Consider the following 27885-nt stretch of genomic DNA (forward strand, 5'->3'; position numbering starts at 1 on the left):
CACTTACTGTAAAAGAGCAGTTATCTGCTGGCTAACTCCTTGAAATCCTGAGATAACTCTCAGACTCCAGACACAGTCCTACTTCTCTCACACTCCTAAACCTGAAAGTACAGATAGTTCACCAAAAGGAAGAAAGGCAGCCTGAGAACTTTAAAAAAATAAAAAAAAAGAATGAAGCCAATTTTCACCTATCACTATGATCTCTAAATTGCCTTTAATAAGCTCCTGCAATAAAACAGGGAGCCTGGATTGTGGGCTGCTTGTCTCTGAAGGAGACAGCTCTATCTCCATGCCGTGGCTTCTGCCTCCATCCCGGGCGTATGAACTTCATTTATCTTCTCCCACAGACCGAAGGAGAAATAACCAGCTCTTGATTTCAGCACCTGCCCTTTATCTCTCTGTCTATGCAGAAGCCTTCTAAAAGGCCAATTACTCAGCTTGGACTTTCCCTGCCTTCCACAGTACACGGCTAAAAAGCATACGCTTAATGTTAATTATATTGTCTCCAGTCAGATTGCTCTGGGACTAAAAAGAAAATACGAGTTAGATATCCCATTTCCCAATAATTATTTGCTAAGAAAACGGAGGGTAACTTTCCTAACACAGACACAGACACACACACACAAATATGTATTTTTATATATGTATACACACACACACATGACCTACTGCTAAGACACATGCTCACTGTGCACCCCATGTTGCTTCCCACAGTGAGAAGGAGCCCAGGGTGTGCTACAAAACTGATAAGCTCCATTATGCAGATTGGGATGGTGGCTTTAAGTGCTGTTATTTTCAGTTGATGTTTATTCATGTTTGAACTATGGTCTAAGCACCAGACTCAAGATCTGGATACACCTAACGCCTCTTGAATGCTCACTTCCTCGACAAAGGCCAAGATAAGCAACTTGAAACATTCACTATATTTATCTGTGCATACATTAGGTATTTATACATAAGAAAAAAACCACACCAACATTGTTTGAGCTACGGGGAAGCAAGTGAGTAAAAGCGCTGCTTCAATCCTCATTTTTCCAAATCATATCCTCTTTGTGTTTCACTTGCCTCCCTCAGAGCACTTCAGCTGAAGACAGCGATTTCTAGGAGGTAGGACTAGTATCTCTGCAGAGTCTCTTGTACTTTAGAGCACTTCAGTATGTTACAGCAAAAAGCAAGGATGGCTCAAAAAATAATTAGCAATTAACTGCAAAGCCGATCTATAAATTCTCAGGATTAAACTCCACAGCTCTGCATGTTGTAATTACATGTAGGTCACGTCGACCCAGATGCAAAAGACCCATAACTCCTTCAGACATTGCCCAAGCTGGCCAGACACAAGCCACTTCTCTGAATTGGCTGTGCCCGAGCCAGCATGTGTTAGCAAAATGTCCCTTCAGCAGGCAAATTCGAGTCGGTCTAGGCACCAGACAGCTTCCAGCTTGCAGCTGTGAGCTTAGCGATGGAGCAGCCACACGGAGCCTATTGTGCAGGCAAAGCGACGGCGGGTAGGGCTGCTCCCACCCATCCAGACATGCCCAGAGAGTGTCATTAAAGACATGTGGATTAAAGCTTTCTCCTTTATTTAGCTGCTGAAATTCCTCAGAGTTGCCAGAGTTATTGTGTAACTATATCTTTAGTCTGATCTTAATACAATTTTGTCAAGGTTTAGAATAGCTTCCCCTGAAAACCTCAGAGGCTGAAGTGGGAAGACTCCGGGAATTACACGAGACTTCTAGGAGAGAGGTACAAGGACAGAGGGCACAAGACTCAAGGTCATTTCTACAGGAGGGAGCTGCGTGCTGCTCATCATTACTGTCTGCAGAGAAAGGACGTTATTTGCATTTACAAATTAATGCATGACATTACAGATACCAAGGTCAGTGGCACCAACTTTTCTCCACACAGGAGTAACCTGCTCTGGTGAAACTGCTGCTCAGCAAAAGGATTTTGAAAAAGCCCAGTAGGTATGAGCAGGCAGCGTAGAGGAATTACGTGCCAGACTACGTTCCCTTGGTAACACTGCCCCCAAACTCAAGCTTCAGAGGAAAGGTAAGCAACTCCAAGTCGCACTAGAACCATCATCAACATCCAAAGTACTCATCTGCTTGGTGAGGACTTATGGAGCTTGGCACTCATCAAAAAATTTTGATCTGTTGAGTTAATTGGCAATATAAACACGTCATTTTGAATGTTGTATATCATCAATGCAGAAAATTTCAACTTGATGAGATTTCACTCCAGAAACAACACTTCTTTAAACTGTGGCCCAACACATAAGACAATCTGGCACACTATGTAACTGATAAAACCTTCATTTTTTTTGCAAGCAGCAAATTTATTTAGTGATGGCTCCGTGTCAAGAAGGAATTGCTGTAGCCTCTTAATGTACAAGCTTTTAATTATCTGCATGTAAGAATAAATTGTCATAGAAAAAGCAAAAGGTCCAGCCTTTCTCTGTATTCACAGCATCACAGAGTAGCAAGGACACAACCTGAAGGGCTGGATTTGGATCCAACAACTACTCTGGTGTTACTTAGGCTATTCCTGGACCACAGCTCAGGACTCGGATGCTAGACCAATCTCTCCCGAAGTAATTCGGTCTAACTAAATACGTGCCATCTCAGGGACACAGGGAACTGCAGGAAAGATACTAGTATATGCAGCCAGCTAGAAAATTCCCACTGGGTGTTTTAAAATTACCAGGATATAAATAAATTAACCAGCCGTCACCAATGACCGTGTGTACTCTGTGTGCCTTATCAGATGGTATTTTCCTAAAACTGCCACAGAAGAAAAGGGTCTTGAAAAGACACTCTTGCTGTCTTACTATGGGAGTAGGAGCAAAAATGGTTCTGCAGGAAGCAGACAGGATTTAAAACACACTCAGCATAATGGAGAAGCAAAATTTGTCGCATGTTTGAAAACCACACATAACTCCCATTTACTTACCTTGTTACACAGATTTCATTATTGCAGTATTTAAACATCATGCAGTCATTAATGGATTTTAGCCTTACAAAACCTGTCAAGTTGGCAAATCCCTCATGAGACTTGAGAGATTCTCAGAAGGGAACGGAGGGGTCTGCTCAGGATTATACAGAAAGCTCGTCATCATGTTGACCGGACTTACAGGTCCTGAACTGATTTTTACTAGTTTGGTTAATTCTTAACTAAAGCCTGAGAAATCTATCTTTGCAGCATTTTATATAGACCCAGATGGAGGCGCAGAACACTAGAGAAAGAAGTAGTGAACAAAAAAAAAAAAATTATCAAGGTTTGGTTACAGCTTAACTAAACAATGGATGGGGAGGTGAGACAGCACCTTCGAGACAGGATGAAGACAACCTCAGCCTCAGCAAATTTTAATTCCTCCACATGCTTCAATTTAATAACTACTCCAGAAAACTCACCCAAACATTTAGCACAAGTCAGATATTTAAATTAAAACATTACCTATCGCAATCCACAAAGTAATCCCTTACCAGTCACTATTGATAGGAGAAATATGTTTTGACGTTACAGATATAAAGGGTATGTATGTAATTAATTGGAACAGTACACTTTAATTGACAAGGTCTTGAGCACTTACTCTTAGCCTGTCTTTGGGCAAAGCAACAGCTCCTTGCTTGATGATTTCCAGAACTCGCTCCACTGACAGCTCAGCTCCAGCTTGCTCTAATCGGGAGCTGAAAAAGGTGATCACCTGGAATGAAAAAATCAGAGCACATCAATAAATGGAAGAGATCTTTGTATCAATTTACACACAAAACTGTCATCTTCTTTCCTTGGATCAATGTATCTGTACTTCTTAAAGAATAATCATGCTATTGCTTGTGTCGCAGTCAGGGAGATTTTGTTAATGTCAAATTAGCACAATTATCAGTATCCTCCTGCAGTCACTTTTAACAGGTAGACGATTTTACATTTAACACACACAGCCAAACTGATAAATTTTCGTTTCCAAGTACTGTGCACTGACATATGCTTATATTTCTATCTGTTGGTACTTCTGCACGTCAGGACTTTTGAGACCTTCCAGTCTACTTTATATAGTTTGCACTAGAAATTTACTTTAATTTTCAAGCATCAAAGTAAAATCCTTACAGTCTCAATGACTCCTGAACATTGAGCTTTAAGACAACTATTACTATATCAACACAAAAACAAGAGTCTACATGACTTCCTGGGGGTTTTGTAGCATTCAAAGCCAAGGCAACTGATGGGGGGGTTGAGGGGGGGGGAGCCCACAGAGCTCTTCTCCCCAGATAAACAACCAAAAGTGCACTGTGTCCTTTCCCCATCGCAGATTCCAGGGCCAAGGACCTGTACATTCCCTCTCAATGCTATCATCCTCTCCACATCTCCCTGGCAAGGCCAAGCTGATTTTCACCATATCTCCCTCCTCACCCCCTTTTCTGTGACCCAGCTGATCCTTGTTAGCTAGAACACAGTTAGGTCAGGCTTTAACTTTTATCCCTCTCCAAGCTCAGTAGGTCACACTAGAAGCAAACATCCCACCAACAGCTCTCCATGTGGGACACCAGGAAACCTCCATTTCTATAGCTCCTTTCATCCAAAAAGAGCACACTTTGCAAATCCCATCCCTTACCCCAGAGGAACTCATCAGTCACGAAGGGGATCCAAACCTGAAAAGAACACAGAAAGGGTACAGGGCAAAACTTCAACACCTACTTAAGAGGACTCTGAAAGTACCACAAGATGGTCAGAGCCACTTGGTAGAGCCTGTCTACATGTGAGCACCTGGCCACCGCTTGGCTGGAGCCATGCACAGCTCTCGCTCACCGCACACGCTGCTGGTAGGTTCCCCAACATCTCATAGGCTTCAGACACACTCTCTGCTGAAAAGCATTAATGTCCACTTGTATCTGAATCACAGCCTCCAGCACATCGAGTAATCTTTGTTAATTCTCCCAAGCAGAAGGGGAGAAAAGTGTATTATACTACAAAATCTCTGCTAAGCTCTCTTTGTTCTGGAGTGAGACACAGCTGGAGCCAGAAACCATTACCCTAATTATGCCTCCCAGCTCAGCTGCTGTTAATAAAACAAAGACAGCTGATGGTTTGATTACTGTGAGATTCAGATTTGTTGTTCCTCTCTTGTGAGCCCAGAAACCCTATCCCTTGTTTTGAGCAGGTAGATTTGCTGGATTGAGGAGCAATCTTCTCTAGAAACTGAAGCATCGAGTGAGTGAGACAGACAACAGTTGCTGGAAGTTGCTTTATAGGGTGGTTGTGGGGTTTTGGTGTTGTTGATTTTTTGGATTTTTTTCTTGGCTCTGTTTTGTTTTAAACAACAGAAGTATGGAAATCAATGGAGAGAAAATTCAGGTTTAACCTTTTGTATTGTCCTTACAATTATCTCCGTACTTGAAAAGAAGGGAGAATTTCACTGCCTCTGGCAGATGCTGCAGGTAGGTTTGACATTCTTACAGATAAGGACCCGATGTAGCGCTGTGATCTCTGATCTTTGAAAAAAACAGGAGTTGGAAGATGTGCTGATTTCATAAGCAAAGGAGCTGGAGGGAAGAACCAGAAATTACAGAAGAAAATGGCAAGAAACAGCTTGTGCAAAGAGTGTGAGGACCTTGGAGTGAGGCTGGCATGGTTTTGGCATACAGTCTGGGACAAATTGCTGGTAGAGGAGATACACAGCTCACAGAGGAAAGAGAAAGTTGCCCACAAACTTCAAAATTAAAAACCCATCCTCCTGCATTTCAGCACCCCTCTGTTGTCAGTAATCACTAGTGAAACCTCTCCTCGCCCAGGGCAGGCTCATGCAGAGAATCCAGCACACTAGTGCTGCCTTGTTAGCTCAAGTTCTGCTAAACCACAATAAAAGCAAAATTTAATATTCGGCTTTTAATCAAAAGGATAAAATACTACCATAATGCATACACATAAAAAATTGAATGAGGCTCACAGATACTACCTGAATTCTGGCATTTCTTATTTTTCAAAGTCAAAGCCTCTAATCTTAACATGTTTTTAAAAGACACTTAGTTTTTGTGGTAAAGGTACTAATCTTGGTTGAGTTACATTTCACAAAGAACAAAAGTGAGATAGGCTTCCAGTATTTTCAGGCTATGTCAGCATTTCACAGAACTTTGAATGGCTATTTTTGGTATGCAGTTGACTGAAATTAAAAATATCTACTTTAATAGTAATACTTATCTTTAAGAGTTACTTGTCTTACTACTTCAGACAATATAGAATTGGAGTAATTCTCCTTTTAACCCTAACAGCGCAGTACCCCAATGAAATACGAAAAAAGGGGGTGGGGGAAGAAAAGACAGGAAAAAAGCCAAGATATACAGAGAAGATGCTAAAGGAGGTATTTGCTTATTACCATTAAATCAGTAATAAAACCAAAAAAGCATCCAGCATTCCATCCCTACTGCCCAAGCTCCCACCTCCTCTGTAGCAGAAGCTCTAGCACTTCACCTAGTAATCTGCCCAGATATAAGAATATAAAAGCTTAACGTAATATTAAGGAAGAGTAGCCGTTTCCTTTGCAAGAGCTTTAATTATCTTCCATACATAAGTAACAGAAATAAAATAATTTAAAGTAATTATGAAAATTAACAGATTTCAACTCTTTGTGCACTTAAAAAGAAAATAAACCAGAAAAAGCAAACTGGGTGGATAATATTAAATGAATTTCAAGTTTTAGCACATGCTTTAAAACCCAATGCTGAGCATATTACTGTAACGTATAGAAAAAAGCAGATCTCTGGGCAAAGGAACTAGGCTGAGCAATGGTGTCAATTTTTTTATATTCTCAGAATTATTTTTCTCATTAATTATTTGGACACTTGGTCTAAGAAAACAGAAAATGACCGCAAAGACTGCTTAAGAAGAAGAAGAAAAACAAGAAACTTAATGAGTCACTGTGAATTACTTGGAAATATCCAAGTCATGTTGTGCGCTGAAAGGCCCTCTCCATGCAAGGAACGTAACCCGTTTTAAAAAGCTCTCTCTCCAATCTGGCTTCCATATTAACAGAGATTAAAAGGCACATCTAATCCTGGATTAGACAACCCCTCATCAGAATATCTTATCAGTGTCCAGCTAAAATGGTGTACCTACAGCGCCTTGCCCTGCACAGAGCCTAATTCCAGTTGTGCAAGCTACCCAGCCGTGCGGTGTGATGGGCACACAGCGACACGGCTCGGTCACCCTCAGCGCAAGGATTTCCAGGCTTTGTATTAATGCACCATTAACATACTCAAGATCTTGAAACAAAAACTTGTCTGTAGCGATTTCCAAAATCAGTTTTCATAAAGCTTTTCCATTTAAGAAGTCAATTTTCCCTGACAGACTCATTTTTAGTCCTTTCATTTTCTAAACTATACATTTACAAAATATTTACAAAATATTTCCAGAGATTAAAAAAGCTACAAGAAAGCTAGAATAATTTCAAAGCAACATTTCAGGTCTTGGAGATTTTTTTTTAAGATTAGGATGGAATAACCACAGTGTCTATTATTTCACCTGTATATTGCTTTCAATAGGGCTGAAAGAAATAAATATTTCTATTTACTAGAGCATCCACCAAGCAGCGGAGTTATCAAGGGCAAGGTGTTTTCCTCACTTGGAATCTCTCAGCGGATGCTGAAGTGCTGTGAGGCCCCACAGCCCATTCTCAGGCAGTGCCATTGCCCAACTAATACTACACCTCCTCCCCTTCTCCTCCAGCTAAAAATAACAGTGCGATTCACTGCTGCCTCCTCTGCCCACAACAATCAACGTTAACTCTGCGAAAGATAAAAAAAATAACTTGGCACCAAATGAAAAAGCTCCGATTCTTGTTTTGTCTTCCTTTTTTTTTTCCTCTCCTTTGGAAAGGGGTGAAAAGGGAAAGATGCATGTTTGACATTGGCTATTTTACATTTCCAGCTGTGTTCACCACTGGGAGAGTAACGGGCTGTATTGATGGCACACTGAAAGGAGAAGAAAATGAGAAAACAAACCTCTTGTCTTAAAGTACCACAGGATGAGCACTTCAGCTAAGTAGCTTCCTTAGAAAAACATAAATCACAGCTATGTTCAGTAGCTGATAGTCATACCCTCTGTCCTGGAGAAAAAATGAGGCAAAGCCAACCACTACTGATTAAAGAAGAGAATAAACAGCTTCAGGTGATTAAACAGCAGGAGAAACACAAAAGGTTTATCAGCAATCTTGAAGTACTGAAGTTTTTCAGATTCACCTTGAAACTAGGAGCACATTCAAAGACAGATAAACTTTTCAAGGTACTCTGCTCTTTGTACCTCCCCACTCCTAGCAAAGAAAGTGGGTAGGAAAAAAACAGGAAAAAGAAAAAAATAATCAAAGTGTTTAGTCAGGCTGTAGTCATCAGCAGGATCAAGATTTTTCTATGGGCGTTTTAAGTAAACCCATGAAAGGTTAGTTCTCAGGTCCTCTGCAAGTCCTGCAGGGTCTTGAAATAGGAGTTCCTCTGCCGGAGCCAAGCCAACTCAACTGATCTGAAAATCTAGCAGGGAAATGGCTTTGGAGAATTAAATTCCTAGTAGGAAATTGCATCAATTGAATCCTTTGCATCACTCAAACACTGCTGCCAACCAGATTTCTATCAGACTATTTTGCAAACAAAATTCTAGAAGCTACTAGTTAAGCCTGTTCAACCCCACAATATCTATCAATAGCTCACAGAAATTATGAAAGTAATGAAAGCCACTGAGTTCTCATGATGGCCATAAACCAAACTCATTTTTAGGAATTACTAGCAAGGAGTCTTCAGCAAACTCCAGACACATCTGAAGTTGCTGACCAAATTATAGACCACCTCTGAAACAGAGGCATATAGATAGTTCACAGCTGAAATATTTCTGCAGGAGGCCAGAACAGGAACCATAGCATTCCTCTTTGTTCACCATCCAGAGGAAGAATATCCCATTTAGCTAAACAAGATGCACAATATCCTATTAAGATGACTTTCTAAAATGAAAAGTAAATTAATAGGAAACAGAAGGTATTTTGATTTCAGTTTCTTCTGTACAGCATTAACTGTTCCCATATGTTCCCAATCAGCTGGCAACGGTGATTTTTAGCTTAACTATACAATCTCAGAGACAAATAAGCAGTTTTTAATAATAAAAAAAATGTTCCATACACTGATGACCCTTAAACATCCACCTGTTTTTGCCTCAACAATGAAGCACACAGAGGCTACATGTTGTCTCTGGAGTAAATTGAAAGGTCCAAAGGCTGACGCAAAGTCCATAGTCATGGTGACCGAGTCAGTACCACGGCTAACCTGGGCAACTGCCGATCCGGTCTGAGCAGCTGGTGGAGCTGCAGAGCCATCCCCACGTTCACATGTGCCTACAGACACGTTCTGCTCTGTCCCCTGCCCCAGCGTCATCCTGCCAAACGTCTGCTATCCAGAGGCCACCAGCACTGAAGTCCCTGGAAACCTACCCCGGAGCTTCGTTATTAACATTAGAAAGTCTTTCTTGATGACCTGTGAATCCACAAGTATGTGGAAAAGGTTATTCCCTTTCCTTCCATGGCAGTGTTTTTATTTGAAAAATAGCACATCACCTTTAGCCTTCCTTTGGCTAACCAGCACCCATTCTATCTGCCCTTAGAGGTCCTGCTTTCCACACCTCTTGTTTCTCCCTAGAATTTCTTCCACAATGCCAGCTGGGCATGAGCCCCCCGTGTGCCCAGGTGGCCAAGGAGGCCAGCAGCATCCTGGCTGGTGCCAGCAGTGGTGTGGCCAGCGGGAGCAGGGCAGTGCCCGTCCCCCTGCCCTCGGCACTGGGGAGGCCGCCCCTGGAATGGCGCGGTGGGCTCTGGGCCCCTCGCTCCCAGACAGACCCTGAGGGGCTGGAGCGTGCCCAGAGCCGGGCAGGGGGCTGGGGAAGGGGCTGGGGCACAAGTGCTGTGGGGAGCGGCTGGGGGAGCTGGGGGGTCAGCCTGGAGAGGGGGGGCTGAGGGGAGACCTTCTGGCTCCCTGCAACCCCCTGAGAGGGGCTGGAGCCAGGGGGGTCGGGCTCTTCTCCCAGGGAACAGGCGACAGGACGAGAGGGAACGGCCTCACCTTGTGCCGGGGGAGGGTTAGGTTGGGAATGAGGGAAAATCCCGTCACGGAAAGGGTGGCCAAGGCTGGCACAGGCTGCCCGGGGGGCTGGCGGCACCCGCCCTGGGGGGATTTATAACACCCGTAGCTGTGGCGCTCGGGGCCAGGGCTTAGCGGTGGCCTTGGCAGTGATGGGTTAGCAGTTGGACTTGGTGATTTTAAAGGTCTTTTCCAACCTAAATGATTGCACAACTCTAAACGCAGAGTAACCCAGCTGCTTCTAGCATGAGTAGGCTTAGAGGACACCTCTGGGCTATTCTCCCTTTGCTTAACCATGCAGCACTGCAGCAGATGCCTCTTCCTCTTTGCACTATCAACTACTCATTATTACCTTCTCAGTATGCTCTCCAACTAATTTTGCATGCAATTTTCAGTATTTTCATCTTTTCCATGCTTTCTGTTTGGTTTAGGAGAACATTATGTGCAACAGAGTAAAACCAGTCAGTATTAAAGTCAAGGTGTGTCATATCAATTGTATACATTCTTGACTAGGCAACCTGGCAACTGTTCTGGTGTTCAAAACTCACCACAGATTGCACATATTCTGTATTTTGGTGACATTTTTTAGATATAGAACATTACCATGCTGTCTTTTAGTATTTCCATATGAAATACAAATCTGGATTGCAATTTAAGATCTGAGAATCTTACACGCAGTGTAAGGAGGATTTTGCTGAAGCACGAGGGATGTCAGAGTGACCCAGAGCCTAGCACACACCTCCTGCTCATGCGGACCTCTAGTGGCATCTGATGACGGAGATCACACACATGCTTCCACTGTAGCGTGGGTGGAAATGATCCAAACGGACTCTGCTGTGCAATGACCAGAGAAAGTACCAACGCAGGGAGAGTCAGGATGTAGCACAGCCCCTGCAGTCATGCTCTGAGGGCTTGGGAAAGGTAATGTCTCTTCCCCACCCTTACATTACTAAAAGCTGCAACATTTACCACTTATACCTATGATTTAAATGCTTTGGGCCACCAAACTACATTGAGCACAGCAGCCTGAAACACAGTAGAGCTCCCTGACACATGGGAATTTGGTGGATCCAGCCTTGGTAACATGAAAAGCCTGGTCTGCTCATGATTCTGCCTCTGAGAACAGGCTGGGAGGGATGCTGTAAGCATATAAAAGCAGGTCAAGATTAGGGATGTCCTCCCCATGAATATGAACTTCCAGCTTCTGGCAACACACAGTTTAGGAATAAGCCTGAGTGAAGTTTGGGAGCCAGAAACCCATTCTGCATCTTCTCAGATACTGGCCACATGGTCCAAGACAACCTCTCCTACGTGTACAATAAAACTAACATGATTTGCCACTTTTTCAAGAGATAGGAAGGCCAGTTAGAACATTTTGGCTGTAGTACGCAAGACAAAGACTGGTTCTGTACAGGATGGTAGTGCTGCTGATACCGTGTACGAAGTGAAGGACGTGACAGGGCAGAAGAGGAGTCAGCTGAATCTAATCTTTTATTCAGATTTGCAAGCCTGACAGCTCTCACCACTTGCCAGCTGGTGACAGGTACATTAAAAAAATATATATCTTTTTTTGACATCCTTGCTTCTCTAACAAAGGAGCTATTTAAAAACTCAGCATGCTCCCTTGGAAAGCTTTAAATAGTTTCTGAATGTAACTGGCATTACGCTGTAACCCAATATTAAATAGTTTTGGGGAGGAATTTTTTAAGTTGTTGAGGAAAACCTACATTTAAGCGTTACAAAGGAAAGGACATACTGCTATCTGTGGGCGGCACAGGGCTGTCATGCAGAAGGATCTGGCCACCACTAGTTTTCCTGGATCCTGGATGAGTAACCAGAGAAAGTCTCTGTCTCAATCAGGAATGAAGATGAGTGTTATCTTCACTGCATCGTATCCTCTCTTTATACAACTCGAAGACATCTTGTCCTAATCATCCAGGCAGTATCATGCTGGCTGTAGTCTGCAGCTGCTAAAAGTCTGGGGAGATTTTGAGCATCAAATCCTCTGCTCTCCAAGCTCTTGCATGACCAGAAAACGTGAGATGAGAACAGAAGAGGAAGGGATAGGTACAGAGCAGGATTTCAGTTTGACATTTGAAACTACTTTCCTTTGTGGATCATCAGAAATCTGTCAATCTCCTGTAATATTTTAAAATAAAAGCAGATCAAAACAGAACCTCAGCATAATTTTATTCATGGCAGCAAGTCAGCCTCCCCTTCCAGTATTTTGCATCCAGTCGTCATAGCATGACTTCAAGCATCACTGAGCTCTGCAAATATGGACTAGACGACAGAGAAATGTTCTTGCACTTAAACCTGTTATTTTCTGGTACAAATCATTACTCAGGTTCTCAATATGAACATTAAAGCCACTATCAGATCCAACGGTAATTCATTAAACAACTAACTGCTTTCCAAAGTCAAACTGCATGGACAGCCATGCCAGTAACTGCTTCCGATCCACAGCTATTTTCTTTTGGTTTTATCCAAAATGTTTACTTACCCAAAGGGACTGCTGCGGAGGAACACTTTGCAGGTGAAAACAACACACATTCAGGATAGCCCAAGGAATAAGGCAGCTGGATGCTAGCTTTTAGAGAATTAAAAAAAATTCCCTGTCATCATTAATAGGCTGGTGATGGGAGTAAAAGGAAAAAAACAAAGATTGGTTGATGATGAAAATCTGCTCTTTCTCTGCCAAAAGACAGGTTTCTAAGACGGGGCAGTTAAGAGAAGCTGATGCTGTCCTTCCTTGGGGGAGTGAAAGATGTGTCACAGCTTGGGAATTCCTTACCAGAAGCATCCCAAATCCCCCTGGCTCTGCCAAGTTAAAGACACTGCCCAGAAGAAGTCACAGTAGAGATCCAGAAAATGGAGGAGAAAACCTCCATTTTAAAACTTTCTACAATAAACTGATAGAGATGATGAATATTTTCCACCTCTCAAAAGGATAAAGAGATCAAATAACAACATGTAAGCATCCTTTAAATAATGCATCACTCACCAGATCTATATTTTGCATTACATCCTGGAAGGAAGGGTGAGTTCGAAACTGCTCAAAGAGATCCCGCTTGTAAAGCAGCGCGTATACCAGGTTTGGGTTGTGATGCAGAGAATTTGTCAGGCAGGAGTTAATGATCTCCAGCATCATTCGGATCACTTCCTCGATCACATTCAGGTCTTGCGCCTTTAAGAAAGGAACAAAAGGTTAGTGTGCCCTTTTCCATTGTAAAATATTAGGTAATAAAGACAGCGCATGGGTAATTATTACTAACGGAGCTGTTAGCTGGTTAACATCTCAATGGTGAGCAAATCTGGCATGCCTGTATCTGGAAAGAGATCTGTTTTCTCCTGTAACAACCAAAATTTTAACTGAAATGCGTTGCACTCTAGTATTCAGCCTCATAGCTTGATTCTCTCAACAGGAGCCATCTTCTGCCAAAAAGCATTAACATGTTGTAATCAGTCAAATTCACTAAGTGTTACGTGAACTTAGCATAAGAAGGGTTGAAAAAAAAAGACTAAGTAAAAGCACTTCAGCATACATTTAATTTAATACATTTTCTATTGAGCCCCTTCTTGGAGAGGTGGAATAGGGAGAAGAAGAAAGGGAAAAAAATAATCAGAAAAATAAGAAGTGGCTGGTGAAAGAGAAAATCAAAGACAGGAGAAGGAAAACTGACTGGATCAAAACCCACAGCACCTTGAACATCTGCCACTGCTCGCCACACTTTGTCCCTGGCCTTTTCGGTTTTCATATTTATTTGGCATTGAAGAATACTTGTAATAAATGAAAAAAAGAAATCTTCTTTTGTAGTATGCTAAGCCTTAATGCTCAAGATAAACCTGTAGAGCTTTTCACCTTGACAATGCCTTTGACAAACCATTCCTGATGACTCTGAAACTCAAGCTTTCCAAGCTGAACAAGCTGGCATGTGAACCCTGGCTAGCCTCCTGGATTTCTCTCCTTGGGCTGCATGTCAGGATATGCCTGACGCAAGTTGTTCAGACCAGAGAGCTGTCTGTCCTCCCGTGGATAGGGTAAAAAAGGCTATCTGCTTTCTTTGTATCGTTAGGTCTCTCCACCACATCAAACACTGGACTGTGAGACTTTACTGGTCTGGCAAGAATATGAATCATACTAAACCAGCTTGAGTTTTTCTGCTTAGTATGAACACTGAAACCACTGGCATTTCCTTTTGCCGACTGCCTACAACGTAGTCATTTTCTGAGTTATCATAAGGCACTTAAATGCCTCATAACAAGGCTGTACTTGCAGCAGCGCTCTGTTGGGCTGTCATTCGATGTGTACGTAGCTATCTTCTACTGTAAGGCAGCTGTAGGAATTGTCACTTGTCAGATATATGCTCTTACCAAGGCAGAAGAGAATACAGAACTCATCGTTATCCTGGATAGAGTCATATAAAGAGCAAAATTTTTTGCTACCACTCTGCTCTGCCCAGAGGGGCTGTGGTGTCTCCTTCTCTGGAGACATTCAGAACCTGCCTGGATGTGACTCTGTGCAACCTGCCCTAGGGGACCTACTTTAGCAGGGGGTTGGACTAGACTGTCTCCAGAGGTCCCTTCCAACCCTGGCCATTCCAAGATTCTGTGAAAGCAAAGATACTTTTCTTCCTGCAAGCATAGCTATGGCCTTGCAGAAGGCAGCATCACTCCCCTAACCTGCTCCTCCATCTCTTCCATGGTGCTGAGAGCCACAAAGGAGGGAGTGTCCATCCTCACACTGCTGCTGAAACGCAGCAGCACTCTAATTTAGTCACCCACACCACTTGCCTTCTGCATGTTAAAAGGAGATCTAAATGATGAAAGCCTTTTGAAATTCTTGTTTGAAGAACAATATTTGGTGCACACGTTCCAATTAAATTTCCTTCTTTAGCAGTGTTGCCTGACTGACTGTGGAGGTCAGTTTTTTTTCTAAATGTGAGGATCTCCTCCTCTTTTTTAATGACTTTGCCTCAGCCACCTGAATTACCATTGTAGTGTAGCTAACAATGCCGGCAGAAACCCTTACAAAGCTGATCACCGCAGCTACTTTGTCAATGGGATCGCACTCTTCTCTGACAGAAACAACCTTTACACTCAGAACACAGGTGGCTCCTCTGTCTGTAGTTTCCTAGTTAGCGTGCCATGAAATAGCATCCCAGTTAAGATGCTGTGAAATGTCTGTAATGCAAAATATTACACAAACCCAGAAATAATTGCTTCAGCTGGGATCTGAAGAAAAATCCAGACCTGGCTAACTCATCTGGAGAGTGGTACTTGCCTATCAACTCAAATTTATTTCAGAATACGGTATCTTATAGTGGCTTTTAAAAAGATCTGAGCCTTGGTGTAATTCTCTCACCCAGTAGAGCAGGATGACCCAGTGACTGAGACACTACACTAAAATACAGAACACATTACTTCTGCAGAAACATTATGATTCAGGATCAAGCAAGAGCTATCCAGTTACCAGAAAGGTAACAAGCCACACAATTAATTTTCAAAAACTAAATGCTTTTTAATAAAATGCGTTCACCTTAAAACCAGGGCATACCGCTAGTTCAAACAGAAAGCGTTGCTAAGCATCCCTAAACATGTTATTTCAAGAAAAGGCAGACTCTGCCATTGGTCAGCTTCAAAGAATTAAAAGTAACCAGAGGTTACTGCTTAGTAATGATATTTAAAGTTTTTAGAAGCTGATGGACAGAACCAACCATCCGTTTTTCAGGTCCAAGTGAAGAATCTGGGACCCAAATGAAGAAAACCAAGTGCTACAGTGAAGATTTTACCCACAACTGACTGTATCAAAAAAATCATTCACAAGAAGAATGAGGTCCACAAAAGACAGAGAAGTGGGACTGAATCCCATTATTGCATATATGTTATATGGAGAGCTGTACGCTCCTATAATTAGCGATTAAAGCATTTGTAAAGGCTCAAAAGTTTTCAAAACAGGAAAAAACAAGCAGAAAGCCAAGGACAGCACTTGGATGAGACAATGGAGAAATGCTGTAAGAGCTGATAAAACGCTGTGTGCTTTTGTTGCTCTGTATCACCAGTATCAAGCTAAGGCCCCCCTCTGCATCTAGACGTGGCGTCACAACAGATACAAATAAGGTTACAAAAACATCTTGTTGTTGAAGAGAAGTTTATCACTCTGCATATTAACTTTCAGACCAGCTGAACACAGCTGAAACGCTGAACACGTGTGGCCAAGACAACGACTACCACATTGTCCACAGCAACATTGTACGACTTTTGATTTGGACTGAATGAGCTGTTATATGAAAAGAAAAGCCAGATCCTGATTTGGGACGGTGACAGGTAGACAACTTTCAATCTACTAAACAGCACATTTAAATGACAGAGGAGTTAAAAGTAATGGCATTTTTCTATTGCTTACAATTCACAAACTCAATGTGGCATTCTCATTTAAAATTATCACAGTTTTCCTCTACAAAACAGGGCTCAGATAATGCCTCTGTCAACACTGATGAATACCAGTCCTCCTCCTCCTCTTTTTTTTTTGTTTGTGCCCATAGAAATAATTATACCTGTCATTAAAAGCAATGTGGAAGCTAAAGTCTGGTACCAACTTCCTGAGATTGAAATCACACCTGCAAAAGGGATGGGAATGTAGGCGCAGCACTAACATCACTGCGGGTAACCTTAGGTAACCACCTCACAGTTCCTTCTCTGGATGGGAATGAAAAATGTGGCACTTTTTTGCAAAGATTTTAATTTTTAAGGCAGAAAGCCAGATTCTCGGTCATGTCCCAGTTGCACAAGGAACAAACCAGGCAGTCACAGTGACAAGAGATCAGGGTACGGTTCTGGGTAGCCTAGGTCTCTTTTGTTAAAAGAAAAAAGAACAAACAAGTGGTAATGCCAGAGAAAAGAGAATGAAAACAAGTTGAGAGGATGCCGAAGAAAACACGAGCGCAGGAATGAGAATATCATCTGGAGAAAAGTAATCGGAGTTTGACAAACACCAACAAGGAAAACACAAATGTGCAAAGCCAAGGCAAACTACAAGCAGAGCTGGGTGTTCTCATCTCTGACCCGCCTGCAATACTCTTGCTTTCCTTACTGCAATATAATTACTAACTAGCATGGCATTATCCTGGGCAAAGACTTCCAAAGAATTCAATACTTACTGCTGGAAAGACACTGATGTGTAGAAACAGTTGAAAAGTATACAGCTTATAAAATATCTGAGAAATCAAGCAGCCTAACCCCCAAACTCTGGCCACGTGCTCACGGTTAGGTTCCTCACAGGCGTATTTACCCACCACAAGGTGAAGCAATTGCATCACTGTCAGTGGAACACGCCAGAACTCAGTGTGACCCAAAACTGGCTTGCTTTATGGTACCCATCTTCTGGTTCCTGCAGTGGAACATTCTGAGTGCTCATCTTTTTAATTTGACATTAAATTCGTTTTTATTTTTGTAACAATAAGGAACTGGATAAAAAAGTTCTATTATGAATGAATGCAAATCTCCAGCCTCTAAATGTTAACAATTCTTAGGAGAAAAAGAGACGAATGTCCATGTGTCATTTGTGTTAACTCTGTGTAACCATCTCTCATGGTTTGTACTGTATAATAAAAAATGAGACAAAATTATTCTGCTGTTTTCTTTCCTTCTACACTAGTTTATATGGAAAATAATAGTCATTTGAGAATAAGAATTTCAGTCACTTGTGATGTTATGAAGAGACATTTATAAGCAAGGGTGGACATGAGGCTGTCTTTCACAATGAAATAAGCTTTGTATCAAGTTTCAGAAAAAGGAACACTTTTAAAAGACGTCTGCTAATCTCGCTGATGCTGTTTTCTCCACGATTGCAGCCTGTGATCTCACCAGCCCGATGTTCACATCAGCCAACCTTTGGCTGCCACATGAGATCTGTCCTCATTGCAGAGCTGATTTGAGTGCTCCCATCCCTGCTTCGGCTCCGAGTGACACAGAAGTCCCTCTCGTTTGAGCCCAGCTCAACTTTTGACCCTTGGTCCTGGGTACAGGCCATACCTGGAACATTGCCCCGTTTCTGGGTGGTTCCTGGCGTATTTCATAGCATAGCTGCAAGCTGGATGCTGATTTCTTAATGACATATTGCATTTTTGACCATTTACCCAGAAAGATGGCAAAGACCTGATAGACAATCAATGACAGCATCCCACTGTGGGCACACAACCCTAAGCTGGCTTAACCATTCGATTGCCAGTTATCAGCAGTGACAGTACAGCTGAATCCAAGGAAATACTGAAACCTTGATTTCAGTGTGAAGAATGAAATAATTACAGTTTTCTTCAGGTTAAAAATTCTGCCTTTTAACAGTTAAAGGGGACTTTGAAAGAAAGATGGGGACAGAGTTTTCAGAAGGAAGAAATGTTTTATGCTGAGGGTGGTGAGGCACTGGCACAGGCGGCCCAGAGAGGTGCCCGATGGCCCATCCCTGGGAACATCCAAGGCCAGGCTGGACGGGCTCTGAGCAACCTGATCCAGCTGAAGGTGTCCCTGCCCATGGCAGGGGGCTGGGCTGGAGGGACTTTGAAGGTCCCTTCCCACACAAACCGTTCCGTGATTCTAAAAAGCCCTAGTGCACAAACTTATCATATCATGTCCACATGATGTATTATAATGTATTTATTCATTGTGAGCTAGAATTCACTTAAATGCAACAATTTTGTTTTTTTCTTTTTACCTGGATGTATAGTAATCCGCAATCCAAAGCAACAAATAATTGTATGCCTGAACAGATCTACTTTGTGACTTTTAAAAAAAATCAGACATCTAACAGAGCACCTTCTCCTTCGTGGCAGGACCCCCATGAACAGTGCTATGCAGTATCCGACAATACATGTGTACATCCAGGACACTACTGCCTACTAAAAAAACACCACTTCCCACCACGCATTCACATCACAGCAATTTTCCAGCCAACTGATACTTTCAGTAAAATAGCTGCTAGAGATTTCTGCCTGTTGAAATGGCAGTACGACAACCGCTATCAAAAAGGAAGTTACACAGTACAATCTGAGCAGGAAGATTATCTGCCTAAGAAAACACAACCTGAGCAGGGATGGGTAATGCAATATGCTACAACCGCACAATGTAAATAGGGTAAGAAAAACCAAAACCAAACCAAAACCAAAAACCAGGAAAGGCACGCTGTACTGAAGTCTTGATTAAAAGAAATCTGATGAAATAAAGTGGAAGTGTCACCTATAATAGCAAAAGAAATACTTGACAGAAACACAGGCTGCATAAAACCATGCTCAAACAGAATTCTGAACTTATTGCTTATGACAATGAATGGCTTTTAGCGAGTGGCATCTGCTGCCACTAATGGAATGCCTTGACATTTGAATTTTCAAAAGTGCAAGTTTCTTTATGTTGAAGCTTGGTGGCTTTGGTTCACAATTACTGACACTACAGGCCCCTCTCCAGTGGAGTGAGGAGTACATACAGCATGCAAAAGCTGTAAAGAAGCTACTTAAAGGAGCTTTAGATTGAGATGCTTTAATGGTTTCCTTCCTAGCCACTCCACAATTCAAAGCAGCAAAACCATCTCTGACTTTCCACCGTCCGAGCTAGCTCTGACTGCCCCCTCTGGGTCATTTCATAGACTCACCGAATGGTTTGGGTTGGAGGGGACCTTCAAAGCCCACCCAGTTCCAACCCCTGCCCTGGGCAGGGCCACCTCCCCCCAGCCCAGGTGGCTCCAAGTCCCAGCCTGGCCTTGGGCACTGCCAGGGATGGGGCATCCACAGCCTCTCCGGGCAACCTGTTCCAGTGTCTCCCTTTGCATGTCCAGTCTTCTTCTCCCAGCCAGGTAACATGGAGGAAGAAGAGCCAGAGGAAGGTGCAGCAAGCAGTGGGTACGGCATTCTGCGCACCAGGCAGGGCTGCATCACATTTGTGTTGCTGCATCCATGCAGTGGGGACCACCCACCTTCAGATCTGAGGCTGAAGGCTACCATATGGGTGAGGGAATAGAGAGAGGAAAGGTGAGTGTGAAGGTTGCACAAGCAACCTTGATTACGGCTTTTCTTCATTCCAAGCCCCTATCCATGATGCCTCATTAGAATTCTTCACATTTAATATTTTCCATGAAATTCTCCCACCCCAAATATAATTTGCAGCCATAAGCCATAAAAAGTTGTAATCATAAACAACTATGTTCCTCATGACACAGACAGGACTTTAAAGGCAATTTTGTCAGCAATGGAAAACAAAAGGATGCACACCCCATATACATTATACATACCAAAAAGACTAAAAATGCCAAATTAACCACACACAGACAGCTCCTGCCATTCTTCTTTTTACCACAGAGAAACAAGGAGAAGAAATCTGGAAACTGTTCCAGGCCCATCAGCTGAACCCACAAAAAGTCTAGATGGATAGGGAGCTTCAGTTCATTTTCCACTGCATTTTTTTTCAGCTAGCTTCATACATGCTTAGGAATATTTCAAATAATTATGTTTTATGGACACTCAGTAGTTAGCTCTTCCATGCCTGCCTGTAACGCAGCTATTATAAACTCCAGGGTGATGGACTCTTTCGCATGGAACGGACAATTCTACACTCCAGGGAATTTCACCTTGATAACGTTAACTTAACAGCATCCACAATTATAATGATGTAAACTTCCCTTTCCTCTTTACAGGGGAATTTCTACAGTTAAATAGTTTCAAATAATTTACTTTATTTTTAGTTACTTTAAGAGAAGCATATGTATCTTGTTTGTATTAGCTTTGGGGAGCTTCCAAGAGAGCTGTCTGAATTTCCTGCATTTTCAGCAGAAAATAAAACCTTCAACAAAATAAACTCACTCTGCCAAAGGAGTGGAAGAGTGGAGGGGAAAGAAGGAATTGCACAAGAACACTGCTCTTCCACTCAATGCGCAAAGGAACTTCAAAGCCAAGCCTTTGGTGACAGAAATCTTATCTTCATCTATTTTACTGACATATATTCTTTGCCTGTTCTATGTCAAACCCAGATAACTTTTGGCCATAATGTTGAATTGTGGGAAAAAAGGTATTATGAGAAAAATTCCAGGAGTTATAGTGAATATAACCTCCCAAACTAACCTTGGCATCTTTGGTTACTGCTTAGAAATGAAAGTAGAGCTGTCACACCAGCGTGAAGTTTGTTGCCAAACACTTTACTAAATAAACCGATCATCCTGACACTCGCTATCATTGCCTTCCCGAATAACCGAGGAAGCTGAAAGTGCAGGTTTTCAGCAATGTCTCACCATTTTGTCAAGCCAGCTCATGTAGTAATGCAACATTTCCCAAGAGAAACACAAGGCTTTCAGCCCATATCACATCGCACATCTCTAGGAGAGCCTGCCACAAGGCTATGCTAGAGGAAATGCTGTGGTGGTGTGTCCTGTCCCAGAGCAAACAGCCTGGGACCTGTCTGCTCCAAGGGAAAACACACCAAACACCACCTACCAAGGTAGCAAACCCAACTGCTTCAATGCTCTAAAGCCCTGTTTGTCACAGGGTTTGACTTCAATAGCCACTGACCAAGAAAATATAAGGCTGTTTCTGTGTTTTGGATGGGGCTTGGAGCAACCTCGTCTAGTGGAGGGTGTCCCTGCCCATGGCAGGGGTTTGGAACTGGATGGGCTTTAAGGTCCCTTCCAACCCAGACCATTCTGTGATTCTACTATTCCGAGGACATACATATATCCAGTGAAGGTGCAGATACTTTGCTGGTACTTCTCACGTGATTTCAGTGCACTGTGCTTATTACTCAGCCAACCTACAGCTAATCCACAACTCACCTCCTGGTCACACCTTCACCTGCATCTCTTCTTCCACCCACACCCTTGCTTTCTTTGAAATTCCAATCCTAAACCACTTCATGCTGAAACACTTTAACCTACCTTCTATCTCATTACAAAGTCAGGCTCCTAAATCAATCAAAAATGTCTAGACATTGGCCTAAATTCCCTCGGTGCTTCACTGGTTCTTGGTGATGCTTCACTCTCACAGGCCTGCACCCATTTACCCATTTACTGAGGGTTTTCACAACTGGGAAAACTTCAGCTTTATTTAATTCTTGCATGGCATATCCCTGTTTGAAATGAATAGTGGCATGGGAAGTTAACTGGCAAACAGTTTTAGCAGAGTAACTCCCTCACTACACAAACAGTGAAATATATTCTCTTTTTAGAGAGGATCTCTGCTGGCAGTGTGGCAACACTTCAGTAGGAAGGACAGATGTTGACTCTGCTTGCAGAACCTACGGTCAGATTATTAGGCAGCTGTGAGCTAAAGGTGTTTCACTTCCCAGGGGGATGCTATGACTAATCTGTTCTATCAGTAGGGCTTTAAAAGGAAAGAGCGAGCAGCCATCTGGACCCAAAAGGATGGAGAAGCACCTAAATGCAGGAGAGATGCAGACTTGGGCATTTCTGTGAGACTGGGATTCAGGATCACAAGAGCAAAAAGTGTCAGTTCCAGAGAACAGGACTTAAGATAGTCCTCCTCTTTGGCATTTCATCCCAGCATCTCGGTGCTTCCAAACTCCATTCTTGGAACTTCCCATCTAATTCAAGTGCTGAATTCCACCCTGGAAAGCAAAGGGGTGACAAGTCTCCTCCAGTAATTTCTTAAGATGGCAAAATGACAGATCACCTAAAATTAATTTCACCCCAACTAGCTTAGAAAAAGTAAATGACTACAGAAGGCATCTACTCAAGGTCAAGCCTCAGAGGCTGGTCTAAGCCCACCAAGAAGCTCCGTCATAAGGGGATCCACCACGGTGCCCAAAGTACCTGATGGCCACCAGCTAGGGGCCCCAACACTGCCCATGCAAGAACGTGTTATTTTCAACACGGTCTGCACAACACAGTACTTCCAAGCCAAATGCAACCATAACAGCAAAATGCAAACAATATTTAGTAGAATTAAACCCAATCATTTTCTGAGGTCCCACAAAAGCTAGGAAGCAACTGAAGCTAGGGAAATGACTATGTTCATCTTAACTTTAAAAAAATTACAGTTAAAACTGTGAATTTATATTTTTGTCAAATCACGCCTGAAATGATGTGGTTTTCTTGCTATTGAAAGGAAACAGAGAATTCTCCATTTCTCCTTGAAACAAAGCACCATTCCCTAGAGGCATGGGAAGATTTTGTTTAGTTTGACTGGTAGAACAGGAAAGGACAAATTCCATATGCAACCCCACACTCCACCATACAAAGGTAAATAGATTATCATGATACAGCCTTTAATTAACAGAACCCATCTACCCTGAGTAGAGTTCAAGGACTTTAAAGACGTTACTCAAGTGAAAAAGCTTCTGATTCCACATGCAGCTTTGCTGGAAGATGTCACCAGCAAAACTGTTTGGAGGTGTTATGCAGTAATTACTGCTACGTCAACTGAAACCTTGACACTTCCCAATTATTTTTCTTTTCTTTTTAATTGCATGGCAGGTCTTATGTAACACTCACAGAAAGTTTCACATTCTTGCATTAAATATGTAAATACTATTTAACGAAATCTCTAGACCTAAAAGTCTACTCCATAAAGACGACTTCTGCTGAACCTCTTTGAAGTAAGCAGTTCTCCAAAAAGGAACAAGCTTCACAATTTTTCAGAAGGGTACTGTTGCTAACATACACACTGATGTTTGTGTTTTAGCATGCACTGAAGTCCAGATTTATCTTTATCATATCTTTAATGCTTGTTTGAAGTGGGTTCTCATCCTTTTTATCCTATGTGATGTTTAACTGAAGTATATAACCCCTTATTTCTAGCACAAAGAAGAATAAGATGGGAAAACATTACATCTTGCAAACAGACAGAATAAAGACCAGTTAGCAATTTAAACCAAGCAGTTTTCTTCACATTTTCCCTTCACACCTCCCAAACCTCCCTCCATACAGTACACCACCGTTAAAGAATGTAATTTAACCACCAGTTCCTTATAGCCCCAGCATCATTTTTGACTATATTATCAGCTATTTTCTTCAGCCTTGGTACTATGTATGGTAGCAACAACCAACATCACTGCAAAATATATACACATCTAAGACAGTATTTCCAATGCACCCCTGCTGTCATTCAAGAAAATCACTCACTGCTACAGATCCTGCAGACCTATCTTCAGTGCCTAAGCAATTTTAATTGAGCAAGTAGTAAACCTAACTGAGTAAATACCAATCCCTCATTAAAGCTGCCAGGTGCACAGAAGCTGAATTCAGAAGTTCTCCATTGGTTCTTCGCTGATTAGATCCTGTGGTTCAGCATCTTTGCCATGACATTTCAAAACCATCATTGCCCTGGAACTACGGCAGTTGTCTCCCACTGAAAGTACCACGCTGAATAATTTTGACCCTACTTAAGAAACATTACAAGCAAGCCTGTGGAATTCAAGTCCTCAATAATAAACATGGACTGCATCAAATTTCCATAATTCCAATCCTCTCCAAGCAGAAGATCTTCTCGTCCTGATGACGCACAGGATGTCAGTGGGAGAAGTCGGAGCTACTCGCCACACACTCAGCAGCCAAAAGACTCTGTATTCTTGCCCTTAGGGTAAAATTGCTATTGAAATTTCTGTGGGACGCATAAGAAAGTCAGAAGGAGTTTCCAGAGCAGACATCTCCATCATTACAATTTAGGGAATGTCAAGGAGGCAAGCGAAGCGGTGTTAATGCTGAGGCCACCCAGCACTCCTCCCGTGCCTCGGCAGTGTGAGGCTCCTGCTTTGCTCAAACGAGAAAAATCACTGCAAAGGTAGTGAGTTGAGTAAGATGTTAATATAAAAATCATCACAAAATAAAAACAACCCAAAACATTTAAACTTCCTCCTGACAACATTAGCCATGTTTTAAAATAATAGTAATAATAAAAACGTTGATTTAACCTGTTGCTGTTCCTACAGAAGGTGACAGCGTGCACACAGAGAACTTTTGTGATGGTGAAGTATTCTTTGCATGTTGTAGCTCCTTAAATACTAGCAGTGCATGATAAAAACCGGCAAGTCCCAGGTAACAGACACATGATGGTAAAAGATTCCCAAACTGTTGTAAGCGGGAATATGCTGCTTTGCAGCCATCATTTTACCCCAGAGCTGAAGAGAAGTCACGGAGAGTGCGCTGATTTCTTCTGAGATGTTAAAAATGCAGCAGCATGGTTAGAAAAGCAATTCAGCAATACAACTTCTTATAAGGCCGCTTGGCATACATACTATACTAATTATTTCAGTGGTGTTAAGATTTTGAAAATTGAAGTGGATAGATAAACAAAGATGTGAGAAGCCTATCATATTAAAAGGAAAAACTGCATTATTGATCTTTGAAACTGCAGTCTAAAGGATCTATGGGTAAGCCCTTTCAAAATATACTGAAGTATAATAAAGTGTCTTTATTTGTTTTCCTCTCACCACCTCTTCAAAATAGTCACTACCAGTAGTAGTTTCATTTATTCTATTAAGATGGGCCTGAAAAGCCTCCATAACCAAATTTCAAGAACTGCTCTCTCTGGTTGAATAAAATGCAAATAGGAAGCAGATGAGAAACAGCCTTCTGAGAGCTGACAGCAAGCAAACCAAATAAAATGGAGTAACTTTTAGATTAAATGTTGTTTTTACTATATTCCATCTTATTTTTCAAGTGCATTCCCCTGGACATTGCATGAATGCTGATAAACACAGAAGCTGATGACCACTGCTCCGCTTCCTGCTGAATGGTCTGGAAGCACACAGCAGCTGTAGCCCCAGTGCCAGAAGAACCACCTTTAGCTGAGATTTGGAAAACCCAAAACTCACAGAGAGTAATTCTAGAAGCCTATGTATGCAGGCACCTGTTCCAAAATGAACTATAAGCAACAAATGACATTTTGCCAAATACTGAAGCAAAACACTCTTGATAGAAATATGTAAAATCTGCCTTATCCAACTAAATAAAATTTCCTGAAATATTTATGAAGTCTTATCTATTTTGGGACAAAGCTCAATTTTGTGTAGCCTTTGTCATAAAGTGCAGCAATGACAGACACCGACAAGATGAGAGATCACCACGTTTGAAAGACAGAGAAGCACTTATGCCGTGCACCTATCCTGGAGTCAGTCAACTGTTCCTCACCAAAATCCGGTCAACAGTTATTAGCTGGTTACCTATAAATTATGCTAAGTTTTCTAATGAATTCTAATTAAGAGTCTACCACGAGGTAAGATAACTAATGTATTGAAGAAAAATAATTTTATATTTCAGGAAAAGTCAATGAAGATTTTTTCCCCCATGTGAATGTGACAGGACTCTTCCTATCATCTCGATTTATCAAAATCTAAAAGATTAGTGTGGGAATGGGAAAATTTATCCTGATTTGTTCAGCTGATTTTTTTTCCCCTCTGCATTGAGTAAACATCTGATCTGTTCGCAAGTGCCAGGGATAAGTTGCCAGAGAGTAGCTTAAAGAGCTGCCTTCCTAAAGAACTGCAACATCCATTCTCTTTTCAATTTATATGGAGGGAAAAGATACACTTCAGATTCTGATTGCTATTGTAATGAAAACATTACATCTAATCTATAATGTTATTACCCATCTTCTTTTCTCTGGAACAGGATAGGTGTGTTATCAGTAAACAGTTTCTTCAAGGTCAAGAGTTTGGGTTAGCACGCACACAAATGCGGGAGTGGAACAGCCTCTGTACACGCTGTACCAGCCTGACAGCAAGAAAAATGCAGCGGAACACTGTCTTTGAAAAAGGTGTCACATACTTCAGTAGCAGGGCACAGCTCACTCAGCTTGGGCTCAAGCCTAAATATGTACAAGAGCACTTCTGGAAAACCTCCACCACATTGCAGTTACATGTCTGAAGAGGAACAAAAAAAAACCCCAAAAAACATCTTACTCGTCTCAGCTTTGTTTCAGAGCAGTGTAGGCAATCACAGACATCTTCCAACAGTGTTGTGTGTAAGGAATATAGGAGGATTAAATAACAGCAATATACTAGAGTCATTTTGCCTCATGAATGTTTTAAAAGCTACTTCCCTGAAATGGCTTTATGTTTGCTATTTCACTGGCAGAAAACAGGTGTAGAATATGACTACCAGCTTTCTGAATTACTGAGATGTTTATAACATATGGTAACATACTTCTGGTTTTTAAGCATTACATTTTTCAATCAAAACCTTACTTTAGGAACACTAGAAGTTTCTTTTACTACATTGTTGAAATACATAGCAGTTACAAAAATAAATCCTGCTCTTTGGAGAGCTACTGCACTGGGGTTTTCTGTTCATCTATGCAGGTTTGACAGAGATGAACCATCCAGAGTAGTTGTCATCTCCCAAAAAGCCCTGAACAACTCACTTTTATGAAGAAAGCAGCAGGAAAAGCATCTGAAGACCAAAGCAGCAAAGAAAGATGCTTTGGAAAACCAGTACTATTACTTTTTTCATCCAAGCACTTCACAATTTGTCATTAGTCTGAACTGAGCAAATGTTGGCTTACAAGGCAGTAATAAACAGTATTTACAGAGAGGCTTGCACAGGCTTTCTCTTAAAAACATATCACATATTCCATCTACAGCTTATGCTGTATCACACCTCAGGCCCTTCTAAAATCCCAGTATTGCATCAGGCTTCCAGCGCTCTCAAATGCAACACAAGCAGACGCACAGTACAAAAATCAGTACAAAAATCAGCGTATGACATTTTACCGCTTACTTTGGGACCCTTAAGATAGTGTTCATCCATTTCTGAAACAAGCTCTCACAACTTCTTTAATCATCTCATTTAAGG

The 27885-nt window shown here is 41.9% G+C and overlaps 1 protein-coding gene across 5 annotated transcripts in view; it reads right to left on the bottom strand.

The window, feature by feature from the left end:
• The window catches only part of DYM (dymeclin), a 215301-nt gene that overhangs the window by 29558 nt on the left and 157858 nt on the right, over nucleotides 1-27885 (bottom strand). For all 5 annotated transcript variants that reach the window (XM_037373245.1, XM_037373248.1, XM_037373242.1 and 2 more), the window contains 2 exons: nucleotides 13108-13290; nucleotides 3590-3703 (listed from right to left, as the gene is read on the bottom strand). In XM_037373245.1, coding sequence (XP_037229142.1) covers nucleotides 3590-3703; nucleotides 13108-13290 — 297 coding nt within the window. The remainder of the gene's footprint in view (nucleotides 1-3589; nucleotides 3704-13107; nucleotides 13291-27885) is intronic.

The sequence above is a fragment of the Falco rusticolus genome, chromosome Z (assembly GCF_015220075.1).
Source record: "Falco rusticolus isolate bFalRus1 chromosome Z, bFalRus1.pri, whole genome shotgun sequence".
In the NCBI taxonomy this organism is placed as follows: Eukaryota; Metazoa; Chordata; class Aves; order Falconiformes; family Falconidae; genus Falco; species Falco rusticolus.